The 19,746-nt window shown below is 40.3% G+C and overlaps 1 protein-coding gene across 10 annotated transcripts in view; it reads right to left on the bottom strand.

The window, feature by feature from the left end:
- Positions 1-4,637: 4,637 nt before the first annotated feature.
- Positions 4,638-19,746, bottom strand: part of lrrc28 (leucine rich repeat containing 28) — a 66,237-nt gene continuing 51,128 nt past the window's right edge. For all 10 annotated transcript variants that reach the window (XM_041175258.1, XM_041175259.1, XM_041175260.1 and 7 more), the window contains 2 exons: positions 9,199-9,358; positions 4,638-6,270 (listed from right to left, as the gene is read on the bottom strand). In XM_041175258.1, the coding sequence (XP_041031192.1) occupies positions 6,198-6,270; positions 9,199-9,358 (233 nt within the window). In that variant the 3' untranslated portion in view covers positions 4,638-6,197. The remainder of the gene's footprint in view (positions 6,271-9,198; positions 9,359-19,746) is intronic.

Raw genomic sequence — 19,746 nt, forward strand, 5'->3', positions numbered from 1 at the left:
ACAACTATGTTGTTTTTCAGATTTCTCAACGTAGACATTTTAACTTTAGTATTTCTGATTGACATTATTTAGACACCAACAATAATCCTGAACCACCACTGTCACTAAATTACTGTTCAGAAATTCTAATTAATTCTCAGATGTTCTCAGTATTTTGTTTGGTAATGAAGATGATTCTGGTATTAGGAAGTTAAATTATGAGGGAAAAGTTAAAGAACTGAACTTTTATTCTTTAGAAGATAAGCAGTTTGGGGTGAGATGTTAGTAATCAAATGCCTAAATATTGCTTTTACGATGCATGATAAATGGGAACATTTAGCAGTTAATTGTAAAATTCTAATGTCTTGACAGCCTGTAAACAGTAACTTCAGAGACCTTTCCCAACAAGTTTATGTATACTTTGTGTTTTATACAAAAATAACGTGTAGTATTTGAAGAACTGTATGACCTTTAATATCTTAGTGTTAAATTATAGATAATTTAACAAATTATATTAAAATAATGCAGCAGGAAGGGTTATAACTCTTCTGTGATGTGTCTTGGAACTGTTTTTCCGACATTAAAGCATGAGCTAAACGCAAGTAGTTGTTTTGCCCAAGAAAAATGTAAGCGGTCATGTTTTTACAGCACTGACATATTAAGTTCAATGGCAAAATTGCACTGAATTGATCTAATCATACAAGAAAATATTTTCAGAAATAATAACTGTATTTGAAACAGTTTAGCTTAAACCAACAATGTTTTTATAAATATAAAAATGGAAATATTGTTTTATTTTTGGCATTAAAATGATGTTGATGTTGATAATCATGTTTAGATCCCACACAAATCTCATGCCAAAGTTAACTGTTTCTTTCTGGAGAGTGGTTGCAAAAACATCAATTAACTGTAGTTATGAAATGGAACCATGGATGACCAGAGATATTCAGGATATGATGAGAAGGAAAAGAGAGGCTTTTAGCAGGTACAAAGGAAGCAAATCAGCTGAGGCATTAGTGGAGCACAGAAATTGCAGGGTGGAGCTTAAGAAAGCAATTAGGAGAGCAAGGAGGGGATATGAGAAAGCTCTGGCTGGTAAAAGCAGAGAAAATCCCAAGACATTCTATAAGTATATCAATGGGAAGAGGATAACCAGGGAAAGAGTCAGGCCCTTAAGGGACCAAGGGGGCAATCTATGGGTGGAGCCAGAGGACATCAGTAGAGTGTTGAATGTATACTTCACATCCGTCTTCAACCAAGAGAATGAGGATGAAGTGTATCGAACTTGGGGAGAGAGGCTGCGAGGTTCTTGAACATATTGATATAGGGAGTGACAAGATATTGGAGGTGTTGGCAGGCTTAAAAGTGGACAAATCTCCAGGCCCAGATGATGTGTCCCAGATTGCTGAGGGATGCAATGGAGGAGATGGCAGGGGCTCTGACCCACATTTTTAATTCTTCTCTGGCCACGGGGGAGGGGCCAGAGAACTGGAGAACAGCTAATATGGTTGCGCTATTTAAGAAGGGTTGCAGAGGTAAGCCAGGGAACTACAGGCCAGTGAGTCTCATGTCAGTGGTAGGGAAACTATTGGAGAAAACTCTGAAAGAGCGAATCTATCTCCACTTGGAGAGGCAAGGTTTGATCAGGGATAGTCAGCATGGCTTTGTCAGAGGGAGGTCATGCCTAACAAATTTGTTTGAATTTTTTGAGGAGGTGACCAGGTGTGTAGATGCAGGTAGTACAGTTGATGTCGTTTATATGGATTTCAGCAAAGCCGTTGACAAGGTCCCACATGGGAGACTTATAAAGGCAGCAAATGCACATGGGATACAGGGTAATTTGATAAGGTGGATTCAAAATTGGCTTAGTTGTAGGAGGCAGAAGGTGATGACAGATATAAAACACTGGTGAGGCCACAACTGGAGTACTGTGTGCAGTTCTGGTCACCACATTACAGGAAGGACGTAATAGGAGAGAGTGCAGAGGAGGTTTACAAGAATGTTGCCAGGGTTAGAAAAGTGTAGCTACGAGGAGAGATTGGATAGGTTGGGGTTATTTTCCTTAGAACAAAGAAGGCTGAGAGGTGACTTGATTGAGGTGTACAAAATTATGAAGGGAATAAATAGAGTGGACAGGATAAAATTGTCTCCCTTGGTGGAGAATTCTAGAACCAGGGGACATAGATTCAAGATAACTTGCAGAAGGTGTAGGGGGATGTGAGGAAGAACTTTTTTTTACGCAGAAAGTAGTGGATATCTGGAATTCGCTGCCCTGGTTGGTGGTAGAGGCAGAAACTCTAAACTCTTAAAATTACCCAGATCTGCACCTTAAGTGCTGCAAACTGCAGGGCTTTGGGCTGGGTGCAGGAAGATGGGAATAGAAAGGGCACCTGGAGGCCCTTGGGCTGGCATGGACAAGATGGGCTGAATGGCTTCCTTTTGTGCTGTAACTTTTCTATGGTTACATGCACACTTTGGGCTCCATGTTACAGCTCAAATGAGTATAAATTCTAGGTGAAAGCCATTTTATTGTTCTTTATATAAATGTTCTAACAAAGCTTCACTACATGTGGTGCTAGAATTAGAAGGTTAAAGGAGGCCTAATAAACTACATTTCCTTTTTGCAATCCAAGTGGAAGTATTTAAACTACTTCCAATTTGTTTCCTTCCTTGGTGATGCTATTCTATTTTTATTGTATCACTTTTTATGTGTTTATGGTTTTTCCATGGTCATTTTCCATTTCTCCTTAACTGCTCCTTTTCTATCTTTTTACAGCATTCATATTTTTTGATTGTAACCAATCCTTTGTTTCTGTCCCATTTTATTTTGTTCCATCGTCAGCTTATCTATGTTGTCTGATGTAGGTCATGCTCTTGGCTTCCTTTAGTGGAAGCACCTGGAGAAAAGGTTCAGCAAGACTTGGCAGGAAAACAACCAGACACAGCCAGGATGGTGATAGCACAAAGAGTACATGGAGAGAGGAGGTGCAAGGAAAAGTCCACTAGGGAGATTTTCCTCTTTTATACAGAGGCATTAAAGATCACCTGGAGAAAATTCAGGAGGTGGGTGTGGGTGAGAAGGTATCGAGGATCAACGTTTATTAAATAAAACTGTTTGAAATTGCCCAAGCATAATATGAAAATATGTCTCATATAAGTCCTGACTGAAGCATGTATGAGAAACGTTAGGGTTAATTCCACAAGGTCAAAGAAAATTCTAATCAGTGTAATATTTAACATTTTTAAAAGGACTCATGCTTATTGTTGATATATATACTATATAAATATATAATTGTATTTATGAAATAATGAAACCAAACTAATGAAACTAAATCCACATAGAAAAGAAAAAAAAAATCAAGGGAGAAAATTAAAAAGGGATAGAAGTATATGCATTGTTTAAAACGACATAACATTGCTAATGATGGTGTAGCCTGGAATAAAAAGCCAAAACAACCAATTTCATTACCTTTCAAATTAGTGGAAATGACAGCCGTGAGTGAGAGTGCAGCTGTTTCTGTGCTGCTTGAAGTGAGGGAGCAAGATTTGTGGAGCAAACATCTGACTAACGACTATCTTACTGGGTTGCAGAACTTAAAATCACAATATAAATGTCAAATTAATGCACACGGGCCATCTGAACCAGAAAAAACTAACAGACTGTTGATACGGCAGTATACTGTACTGGAGTGAGAAGATGGAGGGATTGTGCCTGCATCTTCTCAAGTAGTAAATTCAAAATCTTCCACATGGCACAGGTAAGCAGGAAGCAACAAACAAGCACCTATCAGCAAGGGCTTGTTGGGCTGCTTTGACGTACCTTAAAGAGAAATGCGATGGGTTAACATAAATGAACTAGCTAGAATGACAGAAGGTGCCCACCTGAAATGCTAACTCATCTGTGCTTTCTACAGATGACAACTGACCTTGCTGTTTCCAGCATTTTTTGTTTCAGATTTTTAACATCTCCAATCTTGCTTTGTACCATTAGTTTATTCAATAGCCATTTGTAAAGATATTTAAAAGCGTTTTTAAAAAGCCTATATTTCAAGAAAAAACTTTATTTCTGGAGGTAACACGTTATCTTGCAAATTAATGTAAAATCATATTTGCACTCCAACATTCTTACTCGCAACTTCAAAAGTTTGAGGGCAAGAACTGAAAAAGATGAAAAATATTTGGGGCGGTGGGGGAGAGGGGGTGCTGAAATTGCAGTTGATCACATCCTACAATTTTTGCAATATATTTTGCTTTTGTGATTCTGTATCCCCTTCCCCCAAAAATCAGTTCTGGAAGCGTGTGTGTGTTGGCTTGCTAGTGGGTGGTGGGTAAGGGTAAGACAACAAAAATGATTTATTTTCTCAAAAGAGAATTGAGGTATTGTAGGTTGTCTCCTTGCTTTGACTAGAGTCCTATTCAGTTCTGTTTTGAGGTCCTGGTGGAGGTTCACTAAATACACAATGCCTTTGTCCTGCTGCTGTCATAATCTAGGTGACAGCTATTGGCAAGGTCCAGATAGGCTTCAAAACAACCTTAAATGTAGCCTGCTTGATACAACATTGGAGCTCAAGTTTTAAAACACTGCAGCTGTGTTTGTTGTAAGCTCAGCGTCCATAAATCAGACATTACCGCAGAATGAGTGAGACCTTTAAAAAACATTCAAGAATTATGTTTATTCCTCCTAGATAATGAAAGAGCTACATAGATGGAGAAATCCACAGGATTTGTACTAAATCACAAGCAGCAAATTAGGTGGAAAGTACCAATCCAGGTTGATGAATGCTATAATGAGTAAAGGTATTGTTGGTATGCTTCTGGTTATGTGCTGTGCAAAATTTTACACATATGAAAGTAGTTACTGTAATCATGAAAGAGGGGGGTTTAGGTTCTACTCAACTGTGCTTTTGTTGGATTATAGCCCATTTTACCACTGCCAAAACGTGTACTGCTGCTAGTAAAGTAACTGGAATAAGAACACGATTAGAGGATTTTTAAAAAATGCCAAGTAACTGATCTGTTTCACATGCTGAAAAACGGGCCCTTCTCTAAGATTTTCAATGGAAATACTTATATTCTTAGATTCTAGTAGTAATGCTATTGAACGTCAAAGGGAGATGGGAATTGCTTAGCACTTGTTAACTCTTCGATCGTAGTAGGGTAACAATTAGCAACAATGGCTATTTTCTCTTTATTATAGGGTCTTGCTATAGCATTTGCTATTGTGGATAAAATCAATTTACTTTTCACACACTAGGCAACAAGCCTAAGAACCAATAACTCATATGACTTTGTAACAGATCATGCTTTAAATACACCATGTACTACATTCAGCCACAAAGCCACTGGGGGAGCAAAACTCTGTTTACACACCACACTTATCTCCTGTTCCACATGACTTTCTAATATACAAGCAGTAATTGCACGTGAACACATTACTGCATACATTACATTCTTTCAAACTCCAAGCTGCAATTGCAAATAGCAATGTTTAAAGAAAAAATTTCACTTCATGCAGTATATTTTCCATGACTTAGCTGAAACTTGTAACAGAAACAAGATAAACTATATGGTCTTGTTGGGAATGGTTATTTAATCAGCATCATTGAATAGCCTTTTTTAAAACCAGTCTTCCAATTTATATATCTGAACATGAATTATGAAATTGTTAACAGGCAACCTGCTTGTAACTAATTGTTTCATAATAACTGGTTTATTACCAAGTGATTAATGCCCAGGTTTTGACATGTAAAAGAAAACTACAATTATGAAAACAAATGTCATTTAAATGCTGCAATTAACCAGCTCATATAAAAGTTGGCTTTGACTTTCAAGCATTTATGCCAAAATGAGCTCTCTCTTATTAGTTTGCAGCTTTCCCCTTGAGCTTACAATAAACATCATCTTCCAGGTAACAGGCATCCAAAGTGCGTCACTGTTTGACATTCAAAAATGACAGTGATCTTCACCAGGAATTAACAATTCCCCACAGGTGTGCGAATCATAATAGTTTTCAGTACAAGCCAAAAAGGATCATAATCTGTGCAAAGTTTTCTGCCAGCTTCTTGCAATCTTGCAACTCAAAGGTCTTACTGAATATTGTGCTGGAATGAAAGTCAACCACTGGAACCTCCAATAGAACCTTGCGGTTCAACAGAGCCTTCCCACCTTCCAATGTATCCTCCAAGTTCTGGCAGCAGTTCATTTCGTGTCACAAGATGTCAGCTGAGCAAGTCAAAGACCTGTAGACACTTCGTGGAGCAGCAGTATGCTACAAAGCTCATTTTTGTCCTCCTATAAAAACAGATAAATCATAATCTTGATATTTGTCAGAAATATTGTGATGGGTGAAATAAGGTTCAATTAGTAGTCAACAACTTGAAACACCACAGCATACAAGGCTACGGGCCAAGCGCTGGAAAATGGGATTAGAGTAGATAGGGCCTTGATGAATGGCGTGGACACGAAGGGCCAAAGGGCCTCTTTCCATGCTGTAAAACTCTATGACTCTATACCTACAGTTTGTATCTGGGTCAGTTTGTTTTGATTTCAGAATTACTCTGTCAGAGTACAATTTCATTATCCTGCAGAGAGATTGGTTTCACTGAGTACTGCCCATACCAGAATTTATTATTGGTCATTTTTTTAGCACATATAAATCAACCATGTCAAGTTTTACTTTCCTGAATCCAGTTCAAAAATATTTTGAGAACTTCATTCAAAAATATTTAACACAGAGTTATATTCTTCAGCACTGAACTATAATTGGGGGTGGGGAAGAGGAGTCATGAGTGACAGACACTGTGTCAAATAGATGTACTCCATATTGCAAAATTGGTAAATACACTATGGTAAGGTCCTGAGCCATGCAGATTAAGAATGTCTCAGAATTGATTTCTGTTCTAGGCTGAGTTAGCTAATATCAGGGCATATAATACGTATAGTAGGGGTATATAATACCTATAACAGGGGGAAGATGCATGTACAACTGGCAACAGTATCCTGAGGCTAAAGCACACAGAGCTAAAATTAAAGCCAAGATTCCAAAGTTGGAATCACAAACCACTGATTCATGCTGGAAAAGACACATGAACATTAGAATCTTGTATGGTTTAAGCCCTTGCAATCCAAAGCTTTGGTGCACATACAATAGATTCATACATAAAAAGGGTTTCATTGCTGGGGGGTTGGGGGGGGGGGGGGGGGGGGGGCACTAGAGGTTGTAGCATCATACCTGGGCATAAGTCACTGTCTTTAGGGAAAAGGGGATAAAATTGGCTAATAAAACTAATTTGTGCAAACAGATCATCAATGAAAAAGTATTTTAGAAGTACTGAGAGATCTTCTATGTCTTTGGCGTCAACCTTGGCTCCGTTATGGGTTAAGGCCCCACTCTAGGTTGACAATTCAGTGCAATATTGTCAGAGTTTCCAGGTTTCAGCTGAGACTGGGGCCCTGTCTACTTCCTCAGGTGGATGTAAAAGCTCTCATTGCTCTATTTGGAGAAGATCATGGAAAGTTCAGTGTCCCAGCCAATATTTATCCCTCAATCAACATTACCAAAGCTAGATTATCTGGTCATAAATCTCACTGCTGTGCATAGTGCTTTCTTGTATGCAAATTGGTTGCTAAAGGGTCAAGGTTGCCTACATTACAACAGTGACTATACTTAAAATAATTAGTTGACTGTGAAGCAGTTTGGGACATCCCGAGGTCATGAAAGGCACTATATAAAAGCAAATTATTTTTCTGCTCTAATGCTTGTGGTATTTGGTGTTTTATGAGAACAGGAGCATTATAGCACATGTTTCAGCATGTCCAGGGTAAACTAGAGGCAAATGACTGTTTCTTGTCTTTTCACTGTATACATCTAAAATAGCCCTAGACATTAAACGAAAACACAAGTAGGACATGAATAAAGGAAGCATTTGTCTTTAATCTTGTATGCCCTAACATAGTGCAACTCAGAGTGGTATTGACAGGGCTGATTCAAAGATGGGTCACAATTTCTTATATATTTTATGTTTATTTTTTTTTTAAGTGCCTGTGCTTTGGGTCTTGAAAGAAAATTGAACTCAGGCCTTTTCTGCAGAGTCCAATGTGATGATTCAAAAATAAATATTACGTCAACCACTCAATCCAATGCTCCCAAATATCTTCATTTCCAATTGCCATTTTATCAGGGAAACCTGAGGGGACAGATTTTAAAGACCTGCATTTATATAGCAAATTTCCACATCTCTCAAACATCCCAAAGCACTTTGCAAAGAATGAATCAATTATGAAGTGAATGGCTTGTTACATGGGAAAATGAAGTCAATTTGCCACTGAATTAATGAACAGTTCATCTGTTCATGACAATGTTGTTTGGGGGATAAATATTGGTTGAGACACCAGGGGAAGTCCTGTCTGTTTTTCAAACTGTGTCACAAGATCCACCTGAATCACAGGGATAGACAGATAGATGGGGTCTTCGTTTAACTACTAAATATCACCAATGACAATGCAGTACTCCCTTAACACTGTAATTGGAATGCTAGCGCAGACTACGTGACAAGTCTTGAAGTGAATCTTCAACCCCTGGCCTTGTGACTCTGAAGTAAGAACATCGCCAACTAAGGCTGCTCAGTTTACACAGCCATACTTATCAAAATCTGAACATTCAACGGAATTTTGGAAAAATGGAGAGCATTGATTCCTTTAAATTTTCTTTGTTGTGAGCAGCCTGTTCATTTCAACACATGGGACCTTTAAATTTTGTTTGTTTGCGTGGCCACGTACACACGGTATCTTAAAGGGAACACATTGTGAGTGGCCTCAAGGCTTAGATGGAACACTGGTGGCAAGATCAAAAAGATACCATAGATTTAGTGCACTCAAATTTTCATAACAAAGAGAACCCGAATTATCTTCACAAGAGCTGCAGAAGCATGCTTCAGGCCTCGTCAGATATTATATCTCAACCATAATTAATTCAAAACTACTGAATTTCTAAACAGCAAGCACAAAAATGTAAGATTTCATTAAAATAACATCTCTAAATTTTATGGGCAAATATGTAATTGTTTTGCTTTTGGCTCAGAAATGTATCGACATTTGATGTAATCTAATAAGCTAATTAAATTTTAAAAATTGCCCTTCCCTTTCAGGTGTTAACGGTTTTCCCGTCAGTGAAAATCTCAATGGAAACTCAAAACGCAAGATCAATTTCTTTATAATTACCCATTATACAAGGCAGCCATCGGGGTCTCTGTCAAAGGAAAACACTTCGGATAGACAATGGTAAACATTGGCTGGCTGCAGTGATGACAATGTCCCAGAGGGCAGAATAGTAACTTGCACAGATTCCTAGGTAATGAGTTTGGGGACGGGAGATCCAGACCTACAGGAAAACACAACATTGTAAATTTCTTCATAATAAGCACCCTACTTAATGCAGCTTAATCTTTGTAAAGGTAAGTAGTACCTATACAAACATTACAGTTTGCATCCAAATCTACTTATGTACTTGTGTATAAATTGTAACGACTGTAGCAGATAGAAATGGATGGCTTCAATAATAGTAAATATTATCTAACCGGTGCTGTTGTTACTGGAAATAAAGAAAGGGGAATAATAACAGATAGTGTGTGTTCACACCACAACTAATCTTTGGCTCACACAGCAGGTAGATTTGCTGCTCCTTGGCATCTGCCAAACTGATTCTAAAACATATTAGGGAAGATGATATTTATTTCCATTCCTCCCTCCAAATTTTTTTCCCCTCAAGATGTGGTGAGGCATGCATCTTTTGCTCAGAGCCTACTCTTGGTGCACTGTGCAGACAGCTGTATCCTTACATTCAATCAAACTATAGCTCATGTCAGAACACTAATACACAACAGTATTGCACAGATTTCCCTCAAATTCAGAAGTTGGATAGGAAAGCATTAAACTTTGACAAATCGCTATTTAGTTGAAGGATGGCGAAGATGTAAAATTATAAACATTTTTTGTTGTTCGAGTTTCAGCGATTCCCATCTTCTTCCTTGAAGATTGCCACATTAAATTAAACGGAAAATCTTGCTTGATCAAACTTATTGAACTTGTTGAGGAGGTAACAGAGAGAATAAATAATGGTAATGTGATGTAATTTATCTGGATTTTCAAAAGGTCTTCGATAAGGTGTCCCACAATTGACTAATGAATAAGGTCCCCTGACTCCACATTCTCTGACAAATAGCAGAATGGATTGTTACCATAAATTGCAGTATATAAATTGACATGGTGCATTAGATGACTCAATTTTTCCAGCCTCAAAAGTCATGTTTTTATTGACCCCCCCTCAATGGTATGCTGCGCTCAAATAATAGTCAGACTCAAATATTCATTGCACAAATGCACGTTTTACTTACTGGCATCTTATAACTGGGCGCATGAGATCAAGCAGGTGATACGGGCTATGTTGTGAAAATGTGCGGGAATTTAAGACATGCCCAACTGTTGCATTGGATGCTAATGACATTTCAAAATGGCAACAACCGACACCAGTAGTTCACTTTTACACTTGACTTATAAGCCAACCCCCTCATTTTGGAGGCTTTCTTGTGGCCTCAATGGTTCGACTTATATTCTGACATCTACGGTAGCTAGCGCCAAGACAGAAAGCAGAGAGTAAGAGTAAAGGATAGTTATTCAGAGTGGCAGAAGCTGGGAAGTAGCGTTCCACAAGGAACAGTGCTGGGATTACCGCTGTTCACAATTCATATTAACAATTTGGACTTTGGAATCTAAAGCACAATTTCTACATTTGTGGATGACACCAATTTTGCGGGGAGGGGTTGGCGGTGGTCAATACTGAGGAGGACTGCAAAAAGTTACAGGAGGACATGAATAAACTTGCAGAATGGGCAAACAGGGCAAATAATTGACAAATGAAGTTCAGAGATAAATATGAGTGTGTACATTTTGGAAGGAAGAATAGGGAAGCCACCTATTACTTGGAAGGTACAAGTCTAGGTGGAATAGAGTTATGAGGGATCTCCGGCTGCTAATACATCAATCACTAAAAGCTGAGCCATAGGTTAGCAAGGCCATACAAGAAGTAAACCAAGCACTAGGTTTTATTTCCAGAGGGATAGAATTGACAAGTAGGGAAGTTATGCTCAACCTGTAACACACCTTATTTAGACCACTGCATGCAGTTCTGGCTGCCATATTATAAAAAGGATGTAAAGGCAATGGAGAGGATGCAGAGGAGATTCACAAGGATGATACCAGAGATGTGTGGGCATGCATATTAGGAAGGGATTGACAGGCTGGGCTTCTTCTCTCTTGAGAAAAGAGACCTGAGGGGTGACCTAATATAGATCTTTAAAATTATATAAGATTTTGATAGAGTGTAGAGGAGGAATGTTTCCTTTTGTGGGGAAGAGCATAACTAGAGGCCATCAATATAAGATGGTCACCAAGAAGTCCAATTGGGAATTCAGAAGTAACTTCTTCACCCAAAAAGAGAGATAAGAATGTCAAACTCGTTACCACAGGGAATGGTAGAAGTGAGTAGAATAGATTGTATTTAAGGTGAAGCATATGGATAAACATATTAAAGAGAAGGGAATAGATGATTACAATGGTAGGCTAAGATGAGATAAGATGAGAAAACATGAGAGGAGGCTCAAGTGGAACATAAACACCAGCATGGACTGGTTGGGCTGAATGGTCTGTGTCTGTGCCACAAATCCTATACAATCCTACATAAATATTCCTGAGCAATAAAAAAAACACTGCATTCCACTAATAGACTTGGACACATCATAATAGTCAATTAGCCAAACTGAAAAGCACCAGATAACTTTCAGGTTCACTTGTTAGCTTTTTAAATAAACCATGCAACTCCAAAGGTTTTGCATATAGAAGTGCAAAAAAATGTGCGCCACAGCCTTTATAGATTAAAAAGGTAAATTTTTGTCCTCCATAATTTTGTGCATATCATGTTTTTATAGTTTTTTTTTTAAAAAATGTCAATCCAGCACATTCTCAGATTTTGCAAGCAAATATATCCAGATTAGAAACAGAACAAACCAATACAAGGCAAACAATATATAAGTTAGGTGTTTGGTAGCACAGAGCTTGAGTATTGCTGAAAGAAAAGACATGTTTAAGCTTTTTCTCTTGCACTCAGGATACTCACAGGAATACCAATATAAGGGAGAAAATGACAATTTATACTGTATGTGAAGAGTGTGCCAATTGGTTAGCAAGTGGTGTTGCCATGGAGAATGCACCACTGATGGTGACTGACAGTTAACTGAAAGCATTGCTTGAAATTATATATAAATATAAGAAGTGTATTTGAAAATATATTAGAAACGTGCTTTAAAATGCACAGAATCTACCTGGCAAATCTGTCACATTTCAAATGTTAACATATTTTCTAATGTAAATTTCTGCCTTCCATCTAAAAAGTATAAAGCAACAAAGGCATTCATTTTTCAAACACAGGAAAACATACAATATCAAAAACACATCTGCAAGCTTTTATAAAAACAAAAAACTGCGGATGCTGGAAATCCAAAACAAAAACAGAAATACCTGGATAAACTCAGCAGGTCTGGCAGCATCGGCGGAGAAGAGCAAAGTTGACGTTTCGAGTCCTCATGACCCTTCAACAGAACTAGAAATAGGAAAGGGGTGAAATATAAGCTGGTTTAAGGGACCGGGGGGTTGTTGTTGGGACAAGCAAGCAGTGATAGGAGGAGATAACCAAAAGATGTCACAGACAAAAGAACAAAGAGGTGTTGAAGGTGGTGATATTATCTAAAAGAATGTGCTAATTAAGAGTGGAGAGCAGGACAAGCAAGGTAGCTCTAGTGGGGGTGGGGTGAAATAAACGATGGGTGGAATACATTTAAAAATAATGGAAATAGGTAGGAAAAGAAAAATCTATATAAATTATTGGAAAAAACAAAAGGGAGGGGGAAGAAATGGAAAGGGGGTGGGGTCGGAGGAGGGAGCTCAAGATCTAAAGTTATTGAACTCATTATTCAGTCCGGAAGGCTGTAAAGTGCCTAGTCGGAAGATGAGGTGTTGTTCCTCCAGCTTGCGTTGAGCTTCACTGGAACAATGCAGCAAGCCAAGGACAGACATGTGGGCAAGAGAGCAGGGTGGGGTGTTAAAATGGCAAGCAGGGAGGTCTGGGTCATGCTTGTGGACAGACCAAAGGTGTTCTGCAAAGCGGTCACCCAGTCTGCGTTTGGTCTCTCCAATGTAGAGGAAACCGCATTGGGAGCAACGAATGCAGTAGACTCAGTTGGGGGAAATGCAAGCGAAATGCTGCTTCACTTGAAAGGAGTGTTTGGGCCCTTGGATGGTGAGAAGAGAGGAAGCGAAGGGGCAGGTGTTGCATATTTTGCGTTTGCATGGGGAGGTGCCATAGGTGGGGGTTGAGGAGTAGGGGGTGATGGAGGAGTGGACCAGGGTGTCATGGAGGGAACAACCCCACGGAATGCCCCTTGGGTGGGTGGGGGGGGGGGGTGCTGGTGGTGGGTGGTGGTGAAGGGAAGATGTGTTTGGTGGTGGCATCAGGCTGGAGATGGCGGAAATGGCGGAGGATGATCCTTTGAATGCGGAAGCTGGTGGGGTGATAAGTGAGGACAAGGGGGAATCTATCATGTTTCTGAGAGGGATAGGTGTCTTCAATTATCACCCCACCAGCCTCCGCATTCAAAGGATCATCCTCCGCCATTTCCACCAACTCCAGCATGATGCCACCGCCAAACACATCTTCCCTTCACCACCACCACCCCCCACTCCCCCCCCACCGGCAGCATTCCGTAGGGATTGTTCCATCCGTGACACCCTGGTCCACGCCTCCATCACCCCCTACTCCTCAAACCCCACCTACGGCACCTCCCCATGCAAACGCAAAATATGCAACACCTGCCCCTTCGTTTCCTCTCTCCTTACCGTCCAAGGGCCCAAACACTCCTTTCAAGTGAAGCAGCATTTCACTTGCATTTCACCCAACTGAGTCTACTGCATTCGTTGCTCCCAATGCAATTTCCACTACATTGGAGACCCCAAACGCAGACTGGGTGACTGCTTTGCAGAACACCTTCGGTCTGTCCGTAAGCATGACCCAGACCTCCCTGTCGCTTACCGTTTCAACACTCCACCCTGCTTTCTTGCCCACATGTCTGTCCTTGGCTTGCTGCATTGTTCCAGTGAAGCTCAAAGGAAACTGGAGGAACAGTACCTCATCTTCCGACGAGGCACTTTACAGCCTTCCGAACTGAATATTGAGTTCAACAACTTTAGATCTTGAACTCCTTCATACATCCCCACCCCCTTTCGGTTTCTTCCCCCTCCCTTTTGTTTTTTCTAATAATTTATATAGATTTTTCTTTTCCCACCTATTACAATTATTTTTAAATGTATTCCACCCATCATTTATTTCACCCCACCCCAACTAGAGTTACCTTGCTTGTCCTGCTCTCCACTCTTAATTAGCACATTCTTTTAGATAATATCATCACCTGCAACACCTCTTTGTTCTTTTGTCTGTGACATCTTTTGGTTATCTCCTCCTATCACTGCTTGCTTGTCCCAACAACCTCGCGCCTCCCCCCCACCTCCAAACCAGCTTATATTTAACCCCTTTCCTATTTCTACTTGGTTCTGTTGAAGGGTCATGAGGAATCGAAACATCAACTTTGCTCTTCTCCACCGATGCTGCCAGACCTGCTGAGTTTTTCCAGGTATTTCTGTTTTTGTTCTGCAAGCTTTTAACTGGCCTTTTGACAAAACCTAACTTCTAATCGCCAACTTAAATATCAATTAACCTTTTAATCAATTCACTCAACATTGCTTATCAGACTTTGCCATCATAAAGGGATACAGCCAGCTACTAAATAGTACTGTTTTATATGATTTAGTAATCTTGTCTGTGCAAGCAGTGCATCATCCGAGTTACCACAAGCAATCTCGTGGAAGATTCAATATTGTGAAAAATTACGAATGTGTAACTGCTTATCTACTACGTTTTAGACATAATGCACCAGAAGTCATGTCTGTTAATTCCAAATATGCCCTAAACCTCTTTCACATGACTGGCAGAGATGCAAATTTGTTCAATGCGATTCAAATATATTAATTGTAACTTGTCAAATTCCTAATAACATAGCAATTCAACAAGCAGTCAAATTGCTTAAAACACTTCTTCAAAACTGTCAGCCACCATAAACCCCCTCTTCAGACTTTCAAGTAGGATAAAATACAAATTTTACTGTTATATGTAAAAAATCACATTGCCTGTAATTCCTAAGAAAACACTAATACAATTTCCAGGAACCACTTATCTCCGAGTGCCTACGAGGACACGGCATCCAAATGTTTTGTGGCAATGACCATCCCTCCCCTACTTCCACATTAGCAACTCAACATCTGTGAGCATGGAAGATGTGCTAATTGCACAAATATGAAATTGTAGATCTAAGCCCAAGTAATGCAATTGCTCGAAATTACACACTAAGATAAAAGCAAAATACTGCAGATGCTGGAAATCTTAAATAAGAACAGAAAATGTTGGAGAAACTCAGCATCTGTGGAGAGAGAAACAGAGTTAAAGTTTCAAGTCTGTATGACTTTTCTTCAGAACTAAAGGGAAGTAGAAACGTGATGAAATTTATACTAACATATTAAGTGGGGGATGGAGCAGGTGAAGCTGTTTAGAAGGGCAGAGATAGGTGGGGGCTAAGGAGAGATTGACAAAGATATCATGGACACAAGACAAAGGGACTGTTAATGGTAGTGGTAAGGGTTAGAGAAGGCACTGACAGTGGCATAAAGGTAAGAAAGCAGAATGTGTGAATAGCAAGACAAGGGTCAGCACCGGGGAAAGAAGAACATGGAACAAGTAACAGATGGCTTTTTTGGGGGTGGGGTGGGATGTGGGGAGGGGGCTATGGTTGGGGAAAAAGGATAGGAAAAGGGGGCAAAAAGGGAGTGAAAAGGGGGTAAAAAGGGGTAAAAACAATGAATAAAAGTAAAAAGGGGTAAAAACAATGAATAAAAGTAAGTAAATAAAAAATAAAAATAAATTTTAAAAAAGGATTGAAAAGAGGGTGTAGAGGAGGGAGCTCAAGGTCTGAAGTTGTTGAACTCAATGCTAAGTCCAGAAAGCTGTAAAGGTGAGGTGCTGTTCCTCCAGTTTGTGTTGGACTTTACTGGACCATTGCAGCAGGCCAAGGACAGACATGTGAGCATGAGAGCAGGATGGTGTGTTGAAATGGCAAGCGACAGGAAGGTCTGGATCACACTTGTGGACAGACTGAAGGTTTTCTACAAGATGGTCACCCAGTCTGCGTTTGGTCTCCCCAAGGTAGCAGAGACCCCATTGGGAGCAGCAAAAGCAGTAAACCAAATTGAAAGAGGTGCAAGTGAAGCGCTGCCTCACCTGAAAGGAGTGTTTGGGGCCCTTGGATGTTGAGGAGGGAGGAGGTAAAGGGGCAGGTGTTGCACCTTCTGCGATTGCATGGGAGGGTGTCGTGGGAAAGGGATGAGATGTTGGGGATGATGGAGGAGTGGGCCAGGGTGTACTGGAAGGAACGATCCCTATGGAATGCTGACATGGGGGTGAGGGGAAGATGTTTTTGGTGGTGACATCATGCTGGAGTTGGTGGAAATGGCGGAGGATGTGGAGGTTGGTAGGGTGAAAAGTGAGGACCAGGAGGACCCTATCATAGCTCTGAGAGGGAGGGGAAGGTGTGAGGGCAGAGGCGCGGGAGATGGGGTGGTCTGTCAACCACAGTGGGTGGGAAGCCTCGGTTAAGGAAGACACATCAGAAGTGCCGTTTTGGAAGGTGGCATCATTGGAACAACTGCAACAGAGGCGAAGGAACTGAGAGAAAGGGGTGGAGTCCTTACAGGAAGCAGGTTGTGAGGAGCCGTAGTCGAGGTAGCTGTGAGACTAGATGGGAAGCTCACCAGTTACAAGCCCAGCCTTCACTGCTTCCTTGGGAAGAGAATTCCACACTCTGATGACCCTCATTTCAGTCTTAAAAAGAAGCGCTCTTATTCCTGAACTGTTGTCTCCTAGTTCCAGTCTCCCCCACAAGTGGAAACATACTCGCAGTATCTACCCTATCAAGTCCTCTCAGGATCTTACATGTTTCAGTAAGATCACCTTTCATTCTTTTAAACTCCAATGGGTATAGGCCCAACCTGTTCAACCTTTTTTCATCCCAGGAATGAGTCAAATGAACATGTGGAGAAATTAAAATCAGGGATGCTCAAGAGGTCAGAATTAGAGGACTGTGGATATCTCAGTGGGTTATGCATTATGCAATATTACTCTTTCCAGTTCTATCTCAAGAGTGTGCTGCATTATTTAACAAATGTAACTTTTAATGACTTGTTGTTTTGCCAGATTCAAGGCTGCATATCCTATATAATACTAAGACATGACTAAATGTAAACATTTGAGCTTAAGAGTAAGGTTCAATCTTCCCACAGATAAAATTACTTTTTAGGATTGTTTCTTCCACAAGTATGCAGGCCTTACACCACTCGAGGTCTTTTTTCCTCATCCCAAACAGGCTTCACTGACATCGATGAACTAGAGATTTTGTAATCTTCTTCAGTCATCACCAGTCCCAGTGCAAAATGTAACCTGTTTTCATTTAAATAATCTACTAAAAACCACAGGGTGTTATGAGGCTATGCCCCTTTATTTTTGAAAATATGATTTTTCAACTTTCAACTGACTGGGACTTTTGCAATTTGAACTGAGACAGAGGAAACTGCTTAAAAATGCAGGGCCACATTCCAAGGTGGAGGTGAGAGAGCAACAAATCACCTTCAGGGGAGTGTGAAGAGAGAAGCATTTCCTTTAACCCAGGCATGCATCGAAACTTGTAACTGTCTCAGGGAGAGACATTAAAAACGCAAAGTACTGGATATTGAAATAATGGTTGTCACAGACAGACCCACCCAACACCCAATGTGTATTTCCAAGAGGTTAAGTGTTTCAAGGCAAGGCTGCCAGCCACTCGAGAGAGATTGCAAGTAACACAGGCGGTGTCCAGAAAACCTTCAGCACAGGAAACAAGCTGAGGGCTGCTCACTCTCTCCCTCCCTCTCTTTTGGAATAAGTGTGTTGCCCAGCTTGAGAAGCTAACTCTACCAGAAACCTACCAGCAAGCAAGATCTCGCAATAATTGCAACATCTTCCTCATCTGACCACATCAACAAACCTAAATCAGCCGCAATATTTAAAATCTAAACTTAGAGGACAATCAAAGAACACTTAACTGGACTTTAACTCCCCTTATTTCTAACACGTGTGTATGAGAGTGCGAATGCCGAATGCTTGACGTCACACTTTTATTATTTTTCTTGGGTTTAGTGGTTAATAATTTTGCTCTTTGACTTAAGAAAACCTTGTTAGATTGGCTCCTTATTGTTCACAGCTTAAATAGTTAAATACATTCTAATTTGGAAAAGGGCATATCCTTGTGAAAAAGAAGCTTAAAATCTTTGTTGACCAACCAATGAGGGCGAACGGAGGGGAACCAGTTCACGTCTTCTCACCTGGTCATTGGGGGGTTGTACCTGGAATTGTTCCCACAGGTTGACAAAAGAATTGGAGTGGGTAAAGTGTATTGTTCCTTCAAAAACAATTCAAAAACTGTAAAAGTTTTTTTCCGGCTGTAATACTAAAGTGCTAAAATGTCCACATTCGATGTCAATGCTTTCATAGAGCAGGATGAGATAACTGACGGGAAATTATGGGCACTGTCCTACGAAGAATTAAAAGGTGTAGCTAGGCACTTAGAGGAGGCATTCCAACCGAAAGCTAGAACAATGGGAATTTTAAAACAGTTGGCAAAACATCTAGAAGTGGAAACTGAGGACACTGAAACAGATAAATTAGTGACAGAAAAATTAAGAATGGAATAGTGGAAATTGGAACTGGAATTTGATGAAAGGAAAAAACAGAGGGGCAGGAACAGGAAGAGAGAGAGAGACACAGGAATAGAAGGAAGAGAAAGAATTCCAGGAAAGGGAGTTTAAATTAAAACAACTCAAGCTGAGAAGGGAGGATCTCACTGTCCATTGAAAATACCCCTAACTCAGACTTGAGGTATTCAAGTTTGCTCATTTAATGCCTAAGTTTGATGAAGAAGAGGTGGGTGCCTTCTTTATCTCTTTTGAAAGGGTAGCACAGCAGTTAAAGTAGCCAGCCCAACACTGGTCCTTGCTGCTGCAGAGTAAGCTGACAGGAAAAGCCCACAAAGTTTACTCCCTCTTGCCTGAGCTAAGTGCAACAAGCTATGAGGAATCAAAGGGAGTTATTTTACATGCGTACCAGTTAGTACCGGAAATGTGCCGCCAGAAATTCCATACCTTAAGGAAACTGTCTGACCTGACGTACCTGGAAACTGAATTGCTTGAGCAGCTTGCCTTTGTCGGGTGGATATAGGCGCTTAAAATTGAGGCCACCTAATTTTCCTCAAGGAGTTCAAAAACTCCATATCCTTCCCGATATGAACTCACATAGAGGAACAGAGAGTAACAGGAGCCAGACGGGCAGCAACCCTACCTAATGATTTTGAGCTTCATAAACCCTCATCCCAAAGGAAATCATTCCCTATTCGCCCCCAACCAACTGAAAAAAATAGAAGGTGGGAGCGTGATAGGAAACTGAGCAACCCTGGGAGAGAAGGGACAACTGGAAACACAGGGTGCCCTCCTCTTGCTAGAAGGGATGGTGCTGAGAAGAGGAGTGAG

Source organism: Carcharodon carcharias, chromosome 26 (assembly GCF_017639515.1).
Source record: "Carcharodon carcharias isolate sCarCar2 chromosome 26, sCarCar2.pri, whole genome shotgun sequence".
NCBI classification, from domain to species: Eukaryota; Metazoa; Chordata; class Chondrichthyes; order Lamniformes; family Lamnidae; genus Carcharodon; species Carcharodon carcharias.